Source organism: Gracilinanus agilis, chromosome 2 (genome assembly GCF_016433145.1).
Source record: "Gracilinanus agilis isolate LMUSP501 chromosome 2, AgileGrace, whole genome shotgun sequence".
In the NCBI taxonomy this organism is placed as follows: Eukaryota; Metazoa; Chordata; class Mammalia; order Didelphimorphia; family Didelphidae; genus Gracilinanus; species Gracilinanus agilis.
The window spans coordinates 612,134,279-612,154,735 of NC_058131.1; the positions used below are offsets into that span (position 1 = coordinate 612,134,279).

Below are 20,457 nucleotides of genomic sequence, written 5' to 3' on the forward strand. Positions count from 1 at the left end.
CACATGACAAAACTAGTGGAAATGCGCATCGGCCATGGGTGGGGGGGTGCGGGGGGGGGGGTTGAAGGGGAAAGGAGGAGCATGAATCATGTAACCATGTTAAAAATGAATATTAATAAATGTTAAAAAAAAATCCGGTATTGGCTAAGGAACAGAATGGTTGATCAATGGAGCAGATTAAATACACAATATACAGGGGTAAATGACTTTAGCAATATAGTATTTGATAAACCGAAAGATCCCAGCTTTTCAAACAAGAACTGTTTAACAAAAACTACTGGGAAAATTAGAAAATAGTATGACAGAAGCTAATATCTCACACCCTATACTAAGATAAGGTCAAAATGGATATATGATTTAGCTATAAAGAGTGATACCATAACCAAATTAGAGGAACACAGTATAGTTTACCTGGCAGATCTTTTGGAGAAGGGAAGAACATATGACCAAACAAGATAGAGAACATTACAAGATGTAAAATGAATAATTTGGATTATATTAAATTAAAAAGCTTTAAAAACTAATCTAACCAAGATTAAAGGAGAAACAACAAAATGGGAAAAAATTTGTATAACAAATTTCTCAGATAAAGGTCTAATTTCTCAAATTTATAAAGATCTAGTCAAATTTATAAGAATACAAGCCATCCCCCAATGGACAAATTGTCAAAGGAATGAACAAGTAATTTTCAGGTGAAGAAATCAAAGCCATCAATAATCATGAAAAAATGTTCTAAATCACTCTTGATTAGAAAAATGCAAATTAAAACAATTATGAGTTACTACCTCACACCTATCAGATTGGCCAGTATGGCAGTAAGGTGGTAAATGTTGGAAGGGATGTGGCAAAATTGGTACACTAATGTGTTGTTGATGGTGCTGTGAACTGATCCAACCTTTCTAGAGGGTAATTTGGGATTATGCCCAAAGGACAAGAAAACCCTTTGATCCATTAATGCCACTACTGGATCTGTATCCCAGTGATAATAAAAAAGAGGAAAGGATCTATTTGTACAAAAATGTCCATAGCAGCTCTTTGTAGTGGCAAAAAATTGGAAACTGAGGGGATGTCCATCAATTAATTGAGGCATGGCTGAACAAATTGTGGCACATGTTGGTAATGGAATACTATTTTATTATAAGAAGTGATAAAGCAAGATAAATGATAAAAGCAAGATAATTTCAGAAAAACATGGAAAGACCTGCAGGAACTGATACAGAGCAAAACAAGCAGAATTGGGAGAACATTGTACGCAATAATAGCAATATTGGATGATGATTATCTGAAAATTTGGCTTCTCTTAAGCAATGCAATGATTTGAGACAATCCTGTAAGACTTAGGACAAGGAATGCTATCTACCTCCAGAGAAAGAACTGTTAGAGTCATCTTTCACATTAGTATATCTTTGGTTTTATTTTGGAGTTTTGGTTTTGTATGAGTTTGCTCTTACAATGACCAATATGGAAATGTGTCTTGTATGACAATAAAAAAATGAAAAAAAAAAAGTGTTTTTAATTAAAAAAAAAAAAAGAAATTCTTGCTCTGTAATTAAAAACATTTAAGGGACAGCTGGGTGGCTCAGTGGATTGAGAGGCCCAGAGAAAGGCTATCCTTGGTTCAAATCTGGCCTCAGACACTTCCTAGCTGTGTGACCCTGGGCAAGTCACTTGACTTCCCCTTGCCTAGCCCTTACCACTCTTCTACAAATTAGAACCAATACAAAGTATTGGTTCTAAGACAGAAGGCAAAGGTTAAAAAAAAATTTCCTTTCAAAAAAAAAAGTGTTTTTACTCAGTGATCAGGAGCAGTATCAATCATCTGTATACCAGGAAGAAAACTTTAACAACAGTCTGCAGGATGTATTGAAGAGGCAGGATAGAAGAAAGTAGGGCCAAGAGGAAGATTTAGAAGGCTATTATAATAGGCCAGGTAAGACATAAGGAGGGCCAAAACTAAAAAAGTGGCAGTGGCACTGGAAAGGTATAGACAGATTTAAGAAAACAATTTGAAGAGCGAGATTAGTAATTTAATTCCCTATTTTCTTGCCATTCCCTCCACAGTCCTATAAGCCTACCTTATTACCATGTGAAAAAACTTTAATTTCTCTTCACCCCTTCTATCCTCCAGTTCTGGAACCATGAACCATAATTAAATCAACTCTACCAGAGTTCCTGGACAGGACATATCAATCTGTTCCCCTGTGGTCCCTTCACCATCCCAGTAACCTGAAGGACCACAGTGCTTCTCCCAGTCACCACATGTGGCTTTGCCTATTACTCCATTAGAAAATGTAAACTTGGGGCAGCTGGGTGGCTCAATGGATTGAGAGCCAGGCCTATAGATGGGAAGCCCTAGGTTCAAATATGGCCTCAGAACCTTCCTAGCTGTATAACCCTGGACAAGCCACTTAACCCCCATTGCCTAGCCCTTACCACTCTTCTGCCTTGGAACCAATACTTAGTATTGATTCTAAGACAGAAGATAAGGGTTAAAAAAAAAAAGAAGAAAATGTAAACTCTTTGAAGGCAGGGATGTCTTTGCTACTGTATTTGTATCCTCAACACATAACATAATGAGCTGCACACAGTTATATGCTTAATAAATTTTTTTTATTTGTTTATCCTAGGAACTTGGCAATTGATTGGTGAAGTGAGGTAAAAGAAAAGTCAAAGATGCTTTGGGCCTCTTGGGTCTCATTCTCGACTCATAAAAATTAATTTTTTAAATCATTAATTAATTAATTAATTAATTATTTTTTTGCGTTGGTTAATTAATTAATTCGATAATTAATTGGGTCTCATTCTCGACTCATAAAACTCATAGGGCTATATATAATACAGCAAGTCAGTCTAGGAATTCAACAATCAATAGCTATAATCAAAGCAGTCTAAAGATGGCTGACTTTAAATTCAGGAGCTAAGAATTCCAGTTCCAAAAAAAAAGTTTCCTCTTTTTTCCTCTCCTCTCTCTCTCCTGCTTTCTCCTCCTCTTTTTCCTCCTCTTCTTTGGCAAGACAGAGAATGATGGCTGTGGACTGGAGAAAAGCACCAATCCCCTAAACCTGGGTGAGAGCTACACCCAAGGGAACCTGATGAGGACTCTAACAAGGGAGAAAAGGACTTCTAGGACCCAGGAGTTCGGAGGCACCCCTTCACCACATATCTTCTCTACATAGATGTTTTACTTTATTTTACTTTAAGTTTCAGGCCACTATCCCTACGGACCTTGGATGTGCAAGGGATGAGGGTACACCTCCCTTCCCCTCACTATTTAGGGGGAATATCTTATACCAACCACTCTTTTTACACCCTCTCAGTAAGTCCCTTTGCCAAAAAGCTAATTGGAGCTATTGGCTGATAAACAATGGGAAGTATAAGGCATAAGAGGTGGAAGATATGCCAAGCCAAAGTAATAGAAACTAGAACAGTGATGATAAACCTTTTAGAGACCATGTGCCAAGCCCCACCTCTTCCCCACCCTGAGAGACTGAGTGCTGGGGGGAGGATGTTGGGGGGGGGGGGAACGACACCAACACTTTATCCCAAACAGGAGAGAGAGAAAAGGAGGGGAGGGGCCTGAATGTTCTGCTCAGGGAAGGGAATAACTACAGAGGAACAGGGAATCGCAGTGGAGAGGGGGAAGGGAACTGTTCCACCAGAGTCCCTCTGCCTTCCTAGTAACAAATTCTGCCAGGGATGGTGCACATGCCTACAGAGAGGTCTCTGCATGTGACCTCTGGCATACATGGTTCACCATCAAGGCTCTAGACCAGGGGTCGGCAACGTATGGCTCTTTTGAGGGCCAGATATGGCTCTTTCTGCAGGAGCCATAAAGTCAATTTTTTTTCAGGCGCTGTTACAGGAGCGCGCACTGTGAGTACTGTATGGCTCTCACGAAATTACATTTTTAAAAATGTGGCGAAATGTTAAAAAAAAATAAAAATAAAAATAAAAAAATGTGGCGTTTATGGCTCTCACGGCCAAAAAGGTTGCCAACCCCTGCTCTAGACTCTTAGTATTATTCCTAGAATACCAAAAGGAAAAGTTGTTAGCCCCACTGAGTACCCAGTTAAAGGGACAAGTAATCCCAGAAAGAGTATTACATGAAGTGACAAGGACAGTATAATTTCTGTTATTTGGCCTCCAAGCGCTTGACCAAACATCATCAGATGCTCTACATCTGATTGTTCTACAGATATTCACTAGAAGAAATATAATATCATTATACACTGCTAACTTGAGTACCAAGATTCCAGTGAGCATGTAATAGGGAGACAACATTCATAGACCTTGGTTTAGACAGAAGAAAATAAAATAAGGAACAGACTTGACCACAAAGAGAAATTCACTTAAGATGGTCACATAACTACTCAACTACTGCAGAGTCAATTATCTTCCTGCTGCTATACATCACCTTTCTTAATGTCACACCCTACCCTTGACCATACTACTGATTCTCTACTCCTTTTAACACACAAACACACACACAACACCTAAGTGGCTAAATGCAGTATTTCATTAACATTCTTTTTTTGAGTCTTCTGAATGTCATGAATAGCAGGTGGGAAAATCTTTTAAAATATATGAGTATTCTCTTGACATAGCCACTAGAATGGATCTGTGTCATAAGTCAGACTGAGTTGGAAGTTTCCGCTCTACCATGAGGTCCCTCTTTAACCTTGACAGATCAAACCCAAGCCGAATCATGCTGCAGAGATCAGTTTAGTCTCTGAGCCAAAGGTCTTCACAGTGAGGAACCAAAGCCTCCCTGGCTGTGCCCTGCAGACCCTTTGCTCCATATTAATCACCTACCAGTACAGTCTGAATGCCAGATCTGCAACCTGAGCCTCACAAGCACCTGCAGAAGGGTCATGCTGCCATCTCCCTACACTCCACATGGTCAGGTCCCCGTAACAAGAGGATGTCCACCTGCTGATTAAGTTACCTGGAACAGAGACTAAAACTTCCATGAAGAGTGGAGGGTTCAGCTTCATGAACAAAACCAAAATCACTTACAGGGAAGTCCTACATAGCCAGAAGAAATCAGAAAGTGCCTGGAGTAGTGGCTACTCAATCTCCTCACTCTACAATCTGATCAAAGGATTATGAGATGGGAGAAATGTTAGAGTTCATATGACTAAGGCTCTGAAAGGAGAAACTTTATCATCTGTGGAATTCTGTGTACCATAGCTACCTCCTCCTCTTCAAAATAACTTATTCAAAATAAGTAAATCATGATAACCCTTAGAGAGATTGTGAGCATAGATCTTAAGCATACTATACATATATACACATGCTTAACTTTCCTCCCTTATAACAATAGCAGCTAAAATTTATATGGCATTTTCCTCCTAATAATCTCATGTAGTAATTAGTAAAGTGTCATGACTTCACACACTGATAACTGAGAAAGTATCCAAATGAGGGAGAAAATAGTGAAGAGCCTCAAGATATGCCATAAGACTGGCTGAAAAAGATAGACTAAACCTTGAGAAGAGAGACTTACAGGGAACATGACAACTGACTTCCAGTATTTGAAGAGCTGTTATATGGAAGAGAGATTAGGTTTCTTCTGTTTGACCTCAGAGGACAGAACTCAGAGCAATGGGTAGAAGTTACATATATAAAGTTAATATAAGGGAAAAGGTTTTGATATGAGCATTCCCAAAGTGGAAAACATTGCCTTAGGGTAGTGACTTTGCCCCTCAGTAGAAGTCTCTAAGCAAAAGCTAGATGGTCACTTGTTCAGTGCAACTGGATGACTTGCAGGGTGACTTTTTATTCAGATCCACTCTGAAATAGATTGCCTTGGAGGTCTCTTCCAACTCATATTCTTTCATCATATTTTACAGATGAGGAAATTAAGGTCCAAAAAAATTAAATGATTTGCACAGGGTCAAATGGCCATTAAGTAGCAAATCTGAGAAATAAACCAAGTTTTAACATCCAAAGTCCTGTGTTCTTTCCACTATCACATCCACAGATAGGCTCTAAAGGCCTCTATCAGAGAATCAGCTGAAAACTTCTGGTAGAGTCCATTTTCAAGTTAGATGGAAGTAGTGAGGAGTTTAGACAAATCCAATTGGAAGAGGAGGGTGATCAACCATCAGAATTCTTCATCTTTAAGCACTTCAACTCAAGTTCTAAACTATCTTATTAAAAAAAGTATACTATGGTCACCATTAACAATTCCCTCCATAGTGATGTAGCCAGCATCTGTAACCAGTGGCCTTAGTGCCAATGAGAAAAGGCAAAAAAAAAAAAAAAAAAAAAAAGTAAGGTAGAGGACAGAACCTGTGTAATACTTTATGTAGGCAGAGAAAATTGCGAACAAATTGAAGAGGAGATAGAGGGCCCCTGCTCAGCTCCATCATTTCATGATGAGCACTCATATCTGCTCCCTCCTGTACCTTTAGGAATTCTCTTTGAACCTCAGGCTGCAGGTCTGAATTAGGGACAGGGCAGGGATTACAATTACACACTAACCTGGAAGGGGGGATTGTATGTGACAGGCCATGAAAGGATTCTGCCTATAAAGCTCACTGGAAAACAAACCCTTAATTTAAATGTTAATGAAAGTGCTGAGGAGACATCAGAGGCTTCCACTACCTAGTGAAGAACAGATACACCAGCCTCAGAATTTATGGTCCCCCTTCACCCTCCCACCTCCCTCTCTGCTTCATCACCCACTGAAGTTTAAAGGGAAAAAAAAACTAATTTTAACATTAACTCCACACTTCCACCCTGGGATGCAATTGCTAAATTATCTGTCGGCAGGACAGTGATCAAAGGTGGAAAAACACAGGCGTACTGCAAAACCCCAGCAAAAGTCAACAGCAGCAAAGGCCGGGAAAATTACCTTCCTCCCCCTGATGGTAGGAAAATGGAGAAAAAAGAGAGAAGCCTAGAGAGACACTTGCAGATACACAAAGAGACTGAATTGAGGGAAAGAAGTAGTTCCATCTAAGGGAAAGGTATTATATTGGAGTCAGAAGATTTGGTTTCAAATCCTGACCTTTGACAGTTACTCTATGTGACTGTGACTGGGCGCCAAAACTAAAATTTTGAAACAGAAAATAATAGAAAAAAAGACAAAAGAGAGAAAGATGGAGGGAGAAAGGGGGAAATAGGGAGGGGGAGAGACAGAGACAAGACATGAATTTCAAAGGTAAGAATAAGAGCTGGGGAGAATGCACCTGCCTATAGGAAGGAGGAAAGCTAACATGTATTGAATTTGTATAAAGTAACACTGTGCAGCTGCCACTGTTTTCATTTTGTGGTTTGTTTGTGTTTTAATCACCTCTTTGCTACTCTGCCAACTGTACCAAAGAAGGAATCAAGCCCCAGCATCAGTCCCAGGCCAGGAAGGGCCGCTGTGGCTGTTAGTTTTAGGCACATAGCTCCTCCAGAAGTAAGTACTTCTCTATGATAGGCCAACAAGAAGGGTTAGTTGGGAATGCTTCCCTCCCAGGACTAAAGTTCTCCATTCTTTACCCTGGTATTTGAAGGCCTTCAAAGTCTCAGGGGAAGTGAAGCACATGAAGAGGGGTATTCTGTTTGTACTACAGTGTATCATGCAACCTGGATTAGTGGGAACACAGTCCCTAGCATGAATCACAATAGGATTGTGACCTATGAGTATTCTTCCTGCAGTGTATTGGATTCTGATTTAATTTAATCTTATTCTGTTTAGCTATAATATTAATCTGATACTAACTCAGCAAGATATAAAGCTCCAAGCTCTCATAGATTCTCTTCCATCAGAACTCCCCTTCACTCCTGTAAATTATTACAATTAGATATAAAACCCTATCTCTTCACCAATAAATGTAGGCAAAAGCCAGTAGCTCAAACCTTCTTAAGGGAAAAAGAAAAAAAATTTTATAAATCAAGATCAAATAACCCCACTGGGAACCCTAAAAATCCAACTTGAAAGTTTGCAGCTTCTTTTCCAGTCTTTAAAGCACTGCCAACATTAAAAAAAACTTCAGCAACAGGTCTCACTTTTTTTAAAGCCATATTCCAACAAAATGGTGTATGTCCATAAGCATACATACACATACTCTATAAACTTTGTATTTCTGAAGATATGGCTACTGGACATAGATACCTTGCTTTCCCCAGAAACCCTCAACCAAGCCAAAGAGTACACAGTGACTGCTTTTCTTTCCAGGCTCCCCCCTTACCTCTGGAAGGAATGAAGCAAGAAGGAACAGCAACTCTAGAGAAACCCCCAGAGGCCTCAAATCACTCCACAAATCTGAACTGGTACATTTAATGAAGGCTTGAACTCACCCCTCCTTGCCCTCAAAAAAACAAACAAATAAGCCACTGCAGTAAGCAAAAGTTACACAAAATTATATTACATATTTAAGAACATGACTAAATCTCTACACCTACACCACACATATATTTCCCTAATGACACAAGTTGGAGATAAGCCAAAAGAACTGAGAGAAGGGATTAAAGCACAAGTGTATTGGGAAACTTTCCTGACCACATCTGCTTACATGACACCAGGTACTATCTAGAAACAGGGAAGTTACTGGATTAAGTGGTTCTATGTTCTTGGAGGGAAACAAAGAATTAGAGAGCAAAGGAAGGTGAAGCTGTGGGTTCCTCTGCCTAACAAGAAAAAAAAGAATTGCTAAGTAATGTGACTGGGCACTCCCTAGCACAGCCCTTCAGGGGCTAATGAAAAAGATTGTTTGGTCAGGTAGCTCTACAGCAGTGGTCCCCAAACTTTTTTGGCTACCACCCCCTTTCCAGAAAAAATATTACTTATCCCCCTGGAAATTAATTTTTTTTAAATTTTAATAGCAATTAATAGGAAAGATAAATGCACCTGTGGCCATCATCGACTCCCTAGATCACTGCAGCACGCAGTAGCACCCACTTTGGGAATCACTGCTCTACAGGCTTAAGACAAGCACAGTATATGGGTTTGCAGCAATTGGGGGTTTGAACTTTCGAAGTCCCTTTGCTCCCTTTTCTTATACCTTAATTCTATGAGACCCTCAATCCTGAGTGCCCAAAATTTCTTAGCATAGACAGCTATTGGTCAAAGACCTGCAATGTGTAGTTGCATCTCAGATACCTGCCCCAACTCCATAATCTTTCAACAGGAACATGGCAGGGCCAGGACCCAGGCTAATAGAGAGTGTGCACTGATATAGCAGGCAAGGGAGATACTTTGGTGGTCTCTTAGCCCCAACTCCATAATCTTTCTACAGGAACAAGGCAGGGCTAGAACCCAGGCTAATAGAGAGTGTGCAATGATGCATCAGGCAAGGGGGATACTTTGGTAGTCTCTTAGATGAAGCATTGGGTTCATCTTCCTACTGCATGCCTAAACTTTCCTCTATGCCACATGGGGAGAAATGATACTTATTCTAAAAGACTGTACAGTTCATGATGATGAATCTTTAAAATATTCAGATCTTTGAGTAACACTGACTTAAGTCACATTAGTCTGGGAAGACAAGAGTGAATCACAGGTTTCAGCTGCCTTGGGAATTCAGGATGAACACAAGTTTGTAGCCAACTCCATTGAACACAGAAGGTAAGGGTGATGAAAGGTCACCTATTCCTTATTTAAGATGTCTCTTTGTATAAGGGTGGGAGGGTCGACTGAATAAATCATTCAAATCATCCCATTCCCATGTAAATAAGTGTCAAGCTGCTAAGTCATAATACCTTAACCAAGTACAAACACTTTTTATAAGAATTATATAGGCTTTCAACTAAACAAGGTGAAAAAGTCCTTGATGAACTGGACTAATGTAGACAGGATGTTTAAACCAATTCATGCCCCAGAGGTTTTGTACAAAATCAGGAGGTACTTGAGAACTGCAAAGGTTTTGAGCAAATGGAAAGGCAGGAGAAAGCAGTCCCAGTCAACCTCCTGAGAAGTTGCTCAAGGGAAAAGGAGCCCCTCAGCTTCGGTCTCCTTCCCCTTGCCCCTTGGATAGAAGAGTACCTTATAAATGTCTGAGGACCAAAAGATCAGGACCTTTTCATCTATATCTTCAGAGTGTCCACAGGACAGCAAGGACTTATGGAGGTCCATCAGGAACTGAGGACAGATTGGATGCAATGGATAAAGAGATATTTAGGACTCTACAAGGAGCCCAGCAGGATAGCATACTTAAGGGGAATACCTCAAGGAATACAGCAAAAGGACTTTAAGGAGGACTCTCCAAGTCCCCTTTTCCCTGAGTTCTATAGGTGTTAATGGGTGATTATATCAAAGATTTTTGATGGGGGACATTTTGTCCCAACTATACCAATCTTTGTAAATACCTCTTTCTAAAAGTGAATTCTATGAGATCAACTAATTGATATTCCCATTCTATTACTTATTACATACAAACATGTCCATGTCTCCCCCATCCTCAAAAAAAAAATCCCTACTTCAATCCCCACTAACTATAGCCCTATATCTTTTCTACTCTTTGTAACTAAATATTTTTAAAAGGACTATCTATAAGAAATATCGCCACCTCTTTCCCTCTCTTCTTAACCCCTTACACCTGAGCTTCTGACTTCATCAGTTCAACAAAATCGCTCTCTTCAAAGTTATCAACAATCTCTTAATTGCAAAATTCAGTGGCCTTTTCTCAATCCTCATTCTCTTTGTCCTCTCTGCAGCCTTTGGCACAATTTTGATCTCAATCTTCTCCCTGATACTCTTCTATCTAGGTTTTTGAGATACCACTACTTTCCTCTGGTTCTCCTAATAGACCATTTCTTCTCAATCTCTTTTGCTGAATCTTCATCTAGATCCTGTCCTCTAACAGTCAGTGTCCCACAGGGTTCTTCCCTGTACTATTTCACTTGGTGATCTCATCAGCTACCATGACCAACTCTATGCTGACGATTCTCAAATCTACCTATTCTGTTCTAACTTTTCTATGGACCTCCAACCTTGCATCTCCAAATGCCTTACAGACATTCTTGAACTGTATGTCCAGTAGACATCTTAAATTCAACATATCCCAAACTGAATTTTGCATCTTTCCCTTTTGATTTTCCCTGACCTCCTAATTTCCCTATTGCTCTTGAAGATAACACCATCCTTCCAGTTCCTCAGGCTCATAATCTAGGTGTCATCCTTGACTCCTCATTATCTCTTACCCCCTTCCCCATATCCAATCCATAGCAAAGGCCTTTCATCTCTGCAATATTTCTTGAATATGTCCCCTTCTCTTCTCTAACACTGACTCCACTCTGGTGCAGGTCCTCATTACCTCATACCTGGACTATTACAATAGCCTTATTGGGGAGTGTGCCTGCCTCAAATCTCTCCCTATTGCAATCCAACTTCTCCCAAAAGTGATTTTCCTAAAGTACAACCATATTATATAAACATCCCCATTCAACAAATTCCAGTGGCTCCCTATTGCCTCCACAATCAAATACAAAAATCCTTTCTTAAATGTACATTCTTCTAGCTTTCCAAGTCTTCTCGTAACTTATTCTCTACTACATATTCTTCATTCCAGTGAGAATGGCCTCTTTGCTATTCCATGAACAAGATACTTCATTTCTGCTATGGGAATTTTCTCTGGCTATCCCCAGTGCCTGCAATGTTCTTTCCTCTCATCTCCACCTACTGTCTTTCCTGGTTTCCTTTGAGTCCCAACTACAATCTCTTCCAAAGGAAGCTTTTCTTAACCCCCCTCTTAATTCTAATGCCTTCTCTCTTTTATTTATTTGCTATTTGTTCTGCAAAAAATTTATTTGTATATATTTTTGTTTACTGTCTCTCTCATTAAGATTGTGAGCTCCTTGAGAGTAGGGAATATCTTTTGCCTCTTTCTCTATCTCCAGGCCTTGGTATAATACCTGGCACATAGAGGCTGCTTAATATTTATTACTGCTGACTGTATGAAAAGTTAACTACAGGAACAAAATTATCCACTTGAAACACAACTGAGAGCCAGGAAGGAAATAAAAAAATGTCACTGAGCAGCTAAAATGCATGTCACAAATTCCATTACCAAAACTCATGTACTTCATCATATGAGAGCTCCTTAGGTCCTTCCCTGGAGCTCATTCACCCTTACTTTAGTGCCTTACACATAAGTCAATACACATTCCACAGAATAATAATAATAATAAATTAATTTCTTTAACATTTCAAAATGCTAAACATACATGATCACATTTGACTTTACAACACTAAGGAAGATATTCTGCTAAAAATATTTGTTATTAAATTTTATATGCATTTAAATTATCTGGTTTTCTCACTCACAGCATATCAGAAAAAGCAAATCAGAATGATGTCTCAATCAGAGGTAAATATAGGAGAGCCATCCATTCTAGGTCTTACGCTTTACAGGATCTCAAATTTAGTAGGTAAAAAAACTACAACTTTCCAATTATTTACTTCAATTCAATGAGCACTTGTTAAATTCCAACTATTGGTATTTGAGTTGAGAAAAAGGATAACTGTGAGCTGACATCAGTGGAAAAGGCTCCATGTAGGAGACAGAACTTAAGCTGGACCCTAAATGATAGAATTCAACAAAGGGCTGGATATAGGAATGAACCAATCAAGCAGCTTTTGTGGAGAAATCAGAACTTCAGAAGTAGAAGAAGGGTCTCTGTCTAAGCCACGGAACCCCAAGAGAAAAAGCAATCATTAAGGCCAGGGCAGGGACAGTTTCATTTCTGTCTTTTAATTATTATTGATTAACATACTTCCTGAGATAAAATAAGAGCCTAATGAATGCCTGTTGACAGATTTATTCCTTATTTACTGAACACTGACTACCTACATATAATATATAATATAGCATTACTACATGCTATGAACATGAATCAACATTAATCACCTACTTTATACAAAATATATATTGTAGATACTAAATATAGAAGACAAACTTCTTCTATAGAAGACAAACAAAATATATATTGTAGATACTAAATATAGAAGACAAACTTCTTCCTGCCTAATGCTATTTAACCAGAATGAGAGCAACGGACTCTGAAAAAAGGATAGAATAATAGGGGCCATTTGAAATTCACTGTCTACCTGTTCTCAGCTACTAGCACCCCAAATGCTAATTCTCGGGCTGAGAGAATCATATTTAACACTCTGGCCAACTGAATGTGCAAGCCAAGAAAGAAAAATAATTCTTGGACAAAACATTTTAAAAAAATAAAATGAAGAATTTCTGTTGTCAGATTTTATTTAAATTATCTTGGGGGGGGGAAGGTAAGGAGCATAAAGTTACTCAAGAATCCTAGACCTCTTCTTGGCCCTAACCTAGGATGGCAATCAAAGTAGCACAATCCTAGATACAGAAGAAGTTTAAAAAAATACTTGCTAAATACAGTAATCAAACTTTTGAAATTAAATTAATTCTTAAAATCTAGGGAGGCAGCTGGTGAGGCTCATTGGGGGTGGGGGGAAAGGGAGAGGAGGTTAGTTTTTTTTAAGGAAAAGATTTTTTTGAAAAGTAAGGACAGAAAAGGAGAGAAACTGTCATCTTCCTGTGGGTCTGTGGCTGGACTCCCTTTGCCTCATCATTCATCAAGGAGAAAGAAAAGGAACCACTACATTAGTGACACTGACAGACAGCACTCAACAGGGAGGGGATAGGAGAGGGAGAAGAGAAGGTGCCCAGCAAAGGCAAGCAGGAACAACAAAAAAGGAAAGAAGAGAAGTTAGGAGTGCTAGCTACAAATAATCACATAGACCTCAATCTGAAAAATCCAAAGAAAACTACAGAAAAGTCATCCAAGACATGACCAGAGCAGAGTAAGGATGAAAAATAGTAACCTGGGGAGAGTGGTGCATCTGTTAAAAACTGACCACTTTTCTGTCTTTCAACCCTTAATTCAATGTTGATAATTATTCTCATTCTCTGTCTCTCTGTCTGCCTGCCTCTCTGTCTCCTTTCTTTCCCTCTCCTATCCCTCTTCCCTCACCCCAGATCTGGGATTTCACTGGCAGAATAAGCTTCCAAACTGATCAATAAGTATTCTATAACCTAAAGCCTTGGAAAATTGCCTGGAGCATTGAGAAGTTAAATGACTTGCCCAGGATCACAATGAACTTGAACCCAGTTCTCCAAATCAATTAATCAATCGTTTACTATGGTTCAGGACTATGCTATATGCTGGAAGACTATCCAATATGTCATGATGACTCTCAATAATAATCTAGTGATTCTTTTTAGTGCTAGTTTTAACTTTTCAGAGCTTTCTTTTATACATTTTTCTCATCTCATCCTCCCAGTGACCTTATGAGGTAAGATATGAAAAAATGATATCCATTTTATGGATAAAGAAACTGTCTTAGGTATATTTTAATAGTGTTTTAAATTTTTAATTATTTTTTTACAGATGACTTTTGCTTTTACATTTCATTCATTTCCAAATATATCCCTCCCCCTGACTCCTGCTCAATGAGACATCGCTTGTTAAAACAAAGATTAAAAAAGAAAGGCAGAAAGGCAGTTCAGCAAAACCAATATCTGACAGTAAAGGCAATATTCTACCACCAGTCTCCCACCTCTGCAATGAAGAGATAGTACAGTCTCTCAACTTTTCTCCATGGCCATGCTTTGTTGTTATAATTACACAACATTCAATTTGGTTTGGCTTAAAAATTCTAAATGACATATACAAAGTGGTTAGTGGCAAAACTGGGACCAAAACCAAGTCTCCTGACTCCTGTGTTAAGAAAATTTGGAAAGACAAACTCCCTGGCACCTAAGGATAGTCTCTTGAACAGCTGAGAAGTAAACTTCTAGGAATGAGAATGGTACCACCCAGGACAAGGAAGATATGAAGAAGTTTTGTGGAAAGCTCTTAGAAAATAAAGAAATTTGCTTCTGCATAAGGATGAAAAGACATGAATTCCCACATGTCTTTTGAATGAAACAACAGGAAAAGCCTAGAGATCCTTACTTCAATTCTTCAAAAACTCCTCATTTCATTGGTATGAGAGCTCTATCCACTAATATCAATAATTCCTCCATAAATGGTTTCATAGAAGTGCAATGAACAAAAAAAATTCATCACCTGGTGACTGGTCCTATAATAATGAACCTCTCCAAACCTAAAAAGGCAGGTTTTTAGATGACAGACATAACTCCCAGGACCTATACTCTTACCCAGCATGTCCTTCATGAATCCACAGTCAACCCTAATTGAGATGAAGCATTGGAACTAGAATGGAAAAGGAAGCAAATATCTGAGAAGAGTGACTGCAAAAAATATCACATCACCTGTGAGGATATTCTTATATGATGACTAAGATCTAATCTCAAATTCTGCCCAGAGAAAATAGGTCATTTGAAGAATTGGAAAACGCCATTTCAAGAAACATGAGTCAGCTACTAGAAAGTCTTCTACTCTTTCTCTTTTTTCTTAAAAGCCTTATCTTCTTATTTAGAATCAATACTAAGTATTGGTTCCAAAGCAGAAGAACAGTCAGGGTGAGGCAAAGGGGGTTAAGTGACTTGCCCAAGGTCAGGAAGGTAGGAAGTTATCTGAGGTCACATTTGAACCCAGGACCTCCCATCTCCGGGCCTACTTCCACTGAGCATAGCTGACTGCCTCTTCTCTTTTCCAAAGAAAGAGATTTTGGAAAAAAAAATTTACTAATAGAAACAAATTATAATCCTAAAGATGATCAAGACCAGGAAAAAAGCAATAAAAGAATCAAGTAAATTATGGTCTATCTAGAACATACCAGTGTGATCAGAAGCAGTAACACCAGAAGAGATGACAAAGCTTCAACTTCTGGAATAGGTCTGAGCTTGGTTTGTACCAAACAGCCCCTAACTAGGTCTTTTACCAAGGTCAGACATGAATGTGCTGGCTCAAATTGATATTCAGCCTATAATAATCACCTACTTGTGAGGGTAATACAATGCAACACAATTGTTTACCAGATGCTATGTTATACTTCAGTAGCAGGTGTAATCTTATCAAATGGAATATTGAGATATGGGGTATGCTTTTGTCACGGGTATCATTCTTGTCCATTTAAACCAGCCCCTCAGAATCAAACAGGTTTGGTACTACATCACCAACCCTGAAAAGTTTCATCTGATCCTTCTGGACTGGTATGAATCTTTTTTTTTTTTTTAAACCCTTAACTTTTGTCTTGGAAACAATACTGCATATTGGTTCCAAGGCAGGAGAGTGGTAAGGGTTAGACAATGGGGGTTAAGTGACTTGCCCAGGGTCACACAGCTGGGAAGTATCTGAGGCCAGATTTGAACCTAGGACCTCCCATCTCTAGGCCTGGCTCTCAATCCACTGAGCTACCCAGCTGCCCCTGACTGGTATGAATATTGACGTATCAGAGGACAAGTCAGTCAGCACTCTACCTCCTAGAAACTATCTCCTCTCCCCAATTCCTTGCAAGTATCTAGCCAATAGGATCCCAATATGAGCTATCTGGCTTGAGGAAAAGACAGTATCAAGGAGGACTGAAAGAGAACAGACATTTGTTTGACCATTTTAACCCTATACTCCCACACTAAGCCTTTTCTCTCTCTCCTGGTCTTTCCTTCTCTCTTTCCTAAGACTGCCAGAATAATTTGTTCTAAAAGCGACAGGTTTATAGGTTAGCCGACACCTTCACTCTGTGGAATTTTAATTAACTTCTCCCATGTCAGTATGCTAAAGAATGGGGTCTCCATTCTCTGGGATCAGCAGCGTGTTTCAGGCCCTGCTATATCAGCCGTCAAATTGAAGAATTAATGACGTGGCTAATCGGCTCTAATTCTTTGGAAAAAAAATCTGAAAGGAAGCTGTAGAAAATATCAGGAGTGAAGGTAAAGACTCTAGAATAAAGAGGAGAAGGTTGAAGGGGATTGGGGAAGAAGAAATTCACTCTTATAAAAAGAGTAACCCAGGTTTTGAGAATAGCAGTCTCTTTCGTCTTACCATCTATCACCTGGTAGGGGGTGGGGAGAGAAAGATGCTAGGTAAATATTGTGACAGAGCAAGTGTGGAAGAGCGTGTGGTTCCTGCTGGGGAGAAGGGATACTGGGGGCCAACTCCATGAGCCTAGGGGGCCCTGGGAAGAAGGTGCTAAGGTGACAACAAAGCCCACCTGTTGAAAGGCTATGCTGAAGAGACTCAAATTAGCCTAAGGGAAGAGACAAATCCAACCAAGATCTTTGCTTCAGAAGCTTAGGTCACTTAATGCTACAACTGCTGATGATCTTAACCCCTACAGACATATTCTAGGATTAGAACTCTAAAGGTTTGGGAATCTTATCTGGGCTCAGTTTATAAACTTCTTTTCTATAGTGGTCCTCTTCCCAGGGGAAAAAATCCAAGATACACAATAGAGACTCAATAGATCCTATCTTTCTTCTTCTATATCAACATTAGACTAGTATTTCAGACTGCTGAGACTAACACAAGGAAAGCTTGTGAATGCCACCTTTCAGAGATATTAAGTCTTCCTGCTTAAACCTCAGAGGTCCCAAAGGAACATTTTGTCCTTCTATATTACATCGTTAGCATCTTTACCTTGATTATCCAGTCAGGAGACTCCTGAGGAAGATGGTTCTCTTGAAGGCCATCTTAACCCCAGATTAGTATTTGGGATATTGATTCAGACTTTAGCTACCTCCCATTAATTAGGGGAGACTTTGGAACTTTCAAAGGAGAGCCACTCAACACAGTCTTGTAGACACACTCACAATGTATCCCAAGCCGCCTTTCCTACAGAAAAAATAAGACAGAAGCCTCATAGAATAAGATCTTTAAAAAATGTACAATGTTTACCTGAGTAAAGGGCTGATGGCGATGGACCAGACTCGATCTTCAGTCTGTATGGTGTGTAAGCACTGCCCCAGCTGACTTGAAGATAGAGACCATACCTAAAAATATAAGAGAAATGACTGCTCTCACTGCCTCTGCCTGGAATCAGGGTGTGGGCTGGGGAGCAGATGGGGATGTCAGGGAATAGGTAAACTATTGCAGGGTATTCTCTTGATCCTCCAAAAATTAGAACTCAAGGCATAGGATGAAGATTACCAATGTCCTCACCAATCAACCCCTCTACCCTGCTCCAACCGCACTCTTATCACAAAAGTCCCAACTCCCTGGAAGAGACTATACTTTTGCCTATATATTTCTTCCAAACAAGCTATACTTTCTAGAGAGCCTAGTTATTGTCAGAGTCTAAATGCCACAATGATCTAAATTGACTTATGGTTCCAAACAAGTAGCTTGATGGTATTTACCATTCTCACTCTAACCGGAGTGTAAATTTCCCCTCTCTCACTCCTCACTATAACTTTAACCTACTTATACACAGAGAAAAATAAAGACAGGCAAATAGAAAGACAAAAATCAAAGCTGGGAAGGTGGTTGTGTTTGTTGTTTATTTGTTGATAATGCCTAGGATCCGATACTATTCATGTCAGCAGGGAATTTAGCACCTAGAGTCACCAAAAGCAACAGAGAAGCTTAAGATTCCATATCTCCCACAGGTTAAAAATATTGCTTAGAGCACACTATCTGGTCCCTATCAGCAAGGAATGTACATTAGCAGCTACTATGAGCTTAACACTAATCAACACTCACAGGGCCCTCTCAGGATTCAATGCATTTAGAAGTTTCCCATTAAACACAAGGTTACTCTTCCCCAACCCCAACCCCCAATCTGAGAAATGATATACACAAGAACATAAGCTTCTTCCCAAACAGAAAGGAAAACTGCAAATGAACAGGGCTGTCCCCAAGCATCAGGCAAAAAGGAATCCCAAAGTAAGAATATGAACCAAGTGACCTCTTAGCATCCCAAAAGGGGAATAAGCTAAACTCAATCAGGACTTCAGATGGAAGAATATAAAGAAAACATTCTTTGAGGTTTGTGAGTAGAAGTGGTGATAGAGATAATTCTTGTCTTTTTTAATGTCACATAATATCTCTTCCATACTAGGAAAGGAAAATATTTCTTAAAGAGATTTGGTCAGGGGAAGGGTGAGAGAAAAATCTAACCTAGAAAAGAAGAAACAATAAATACTTGCACTATATTTAGTCATCCCTTCTCTACTCTGTGCCCTGCCTGATCTATCTACAGTCTTTTTCATTTCTGGAGTAACTAATTAATTAAATTAATACCTATTCCTATTACTTCTCCATGGGGGAAGGCTGTGCATTCAGCTTTGAAATGTCACTGCTTCAATGGTGCTAGTCATGATAACTACTTCCAAAGAGAAAGGTTCCTCAAAGAGAAATGGCTCAAACTTAATATGGAAATCCTCAAAGAGGAAGAATGATTTGGAGATAGGATCAAGTTCAAAATGCCAAATCTGTCCATTACTATCCATGTGAACTTGGGCAAATCATTTAACCTTTTTACATCTTAGTTTCCTCATCTATAAAATCAGGAGGATCCACTGGATGACCTCTAAAACCTCTTTCAACTACACATACAGAAGAAAAGTGTCATTCATTTTACAAGTACTTCAATCATCCTTATTCATCTAGCTCTCATCTTTTTAATTGAGATAAGATAAATAATAATAAGAAGAAGAAATTACAATTAAGTAATAGATTTCCAAGCCCACAGGAAGATTAATACTTCCCAATTTCTCAACAATTTCTTTAATCTGAGGAATAAAAACCTGGACTACAAAAGAAAATCTACTTGCTACTGGTACTACTTGTGAAAACAGAAAATGTCCTTCCAGTGTATTCTGAACCAAATCATCACCTAGGAATGTGGGCATCATAATATTTGGAGGATAGAATATAAGACTACTACATCTCTAACCTTGCCTAAGCCTGAAAAAGTAACCCCTGACTTAACAGCATAAGTGGTCTAACTTCGTTCCTTGAAACACACAAACATCAGGGAACTTGGCACATTCTCAGGATGGAACTTTCCCATGCGAGTACAGCTCAGCAAAAGCCCAAATTAATAGACAAGTCTAAAACCAGGCAAGAAAAGAAGTCTCCCTTTTCTTCAAGTTTTAATTACCAAAAAAAGGCATTACAGAAATATGATGGGATTTTTTTCTTCTCTTCTATGAAAGAATGTTCTTTTTCCATAAAAAGGGATAACTATTTTTATAGACATGTCTCAGAAAGATAAATAATAACTATACAAATATCTCTGGGGTATTAAAGACTTAAAAGTTATTGGAAAGGCAGCTAGGTAATACAATGGATAGAGTAGTAGGCCTGGAAGTTGAGAGGACTTGGGTTCCAAACTGACCTCAGATACTTCCTAGCTGTCTGACCCTGTTTGCATAGCCCTTTCCCTTCTGTCTTAGAGTTAGACAGAGAGTTAAGGTTAAAAAAATAAAATAAGCTATTAGAAGTCTATTGGTATGGCTGTAAAAGTAGAGATATTATGATTAACAATAATGTTCCTGCAGTGAAAGAGTCAGCAGTGGTTGGAACTGGTACATGTTATTTTATATTGTAGTTTGTCCTTCATTTTTTAAGAGAACCAATGAC

At 39.0% G+C, this 20,457-nt stretch overlaps 1 protein-coding gene across 1 annotated transcript in view; it reads right to left on the minus strand.

The window, feature by feature from the left end:
- Positions 1 to 20,457, minus strand: part of FBXW4 (F-box and WD repeat domain containing 4) — a 127,117-nt gene that overhangs the window by 82,370 nt on the left and 24,290 nt on the right. The window contains exon 5 of the mRNA XM_044665506.1: positions 17,770 to 17,864. Coding sequence (XP_044521441.1) covers positions 17,770 to 17,864 — 95 coding nt within the window. The remainder of the gene's footprint in view (positions 1 to 17,769; positions 17,865 to 20,457) is intronic.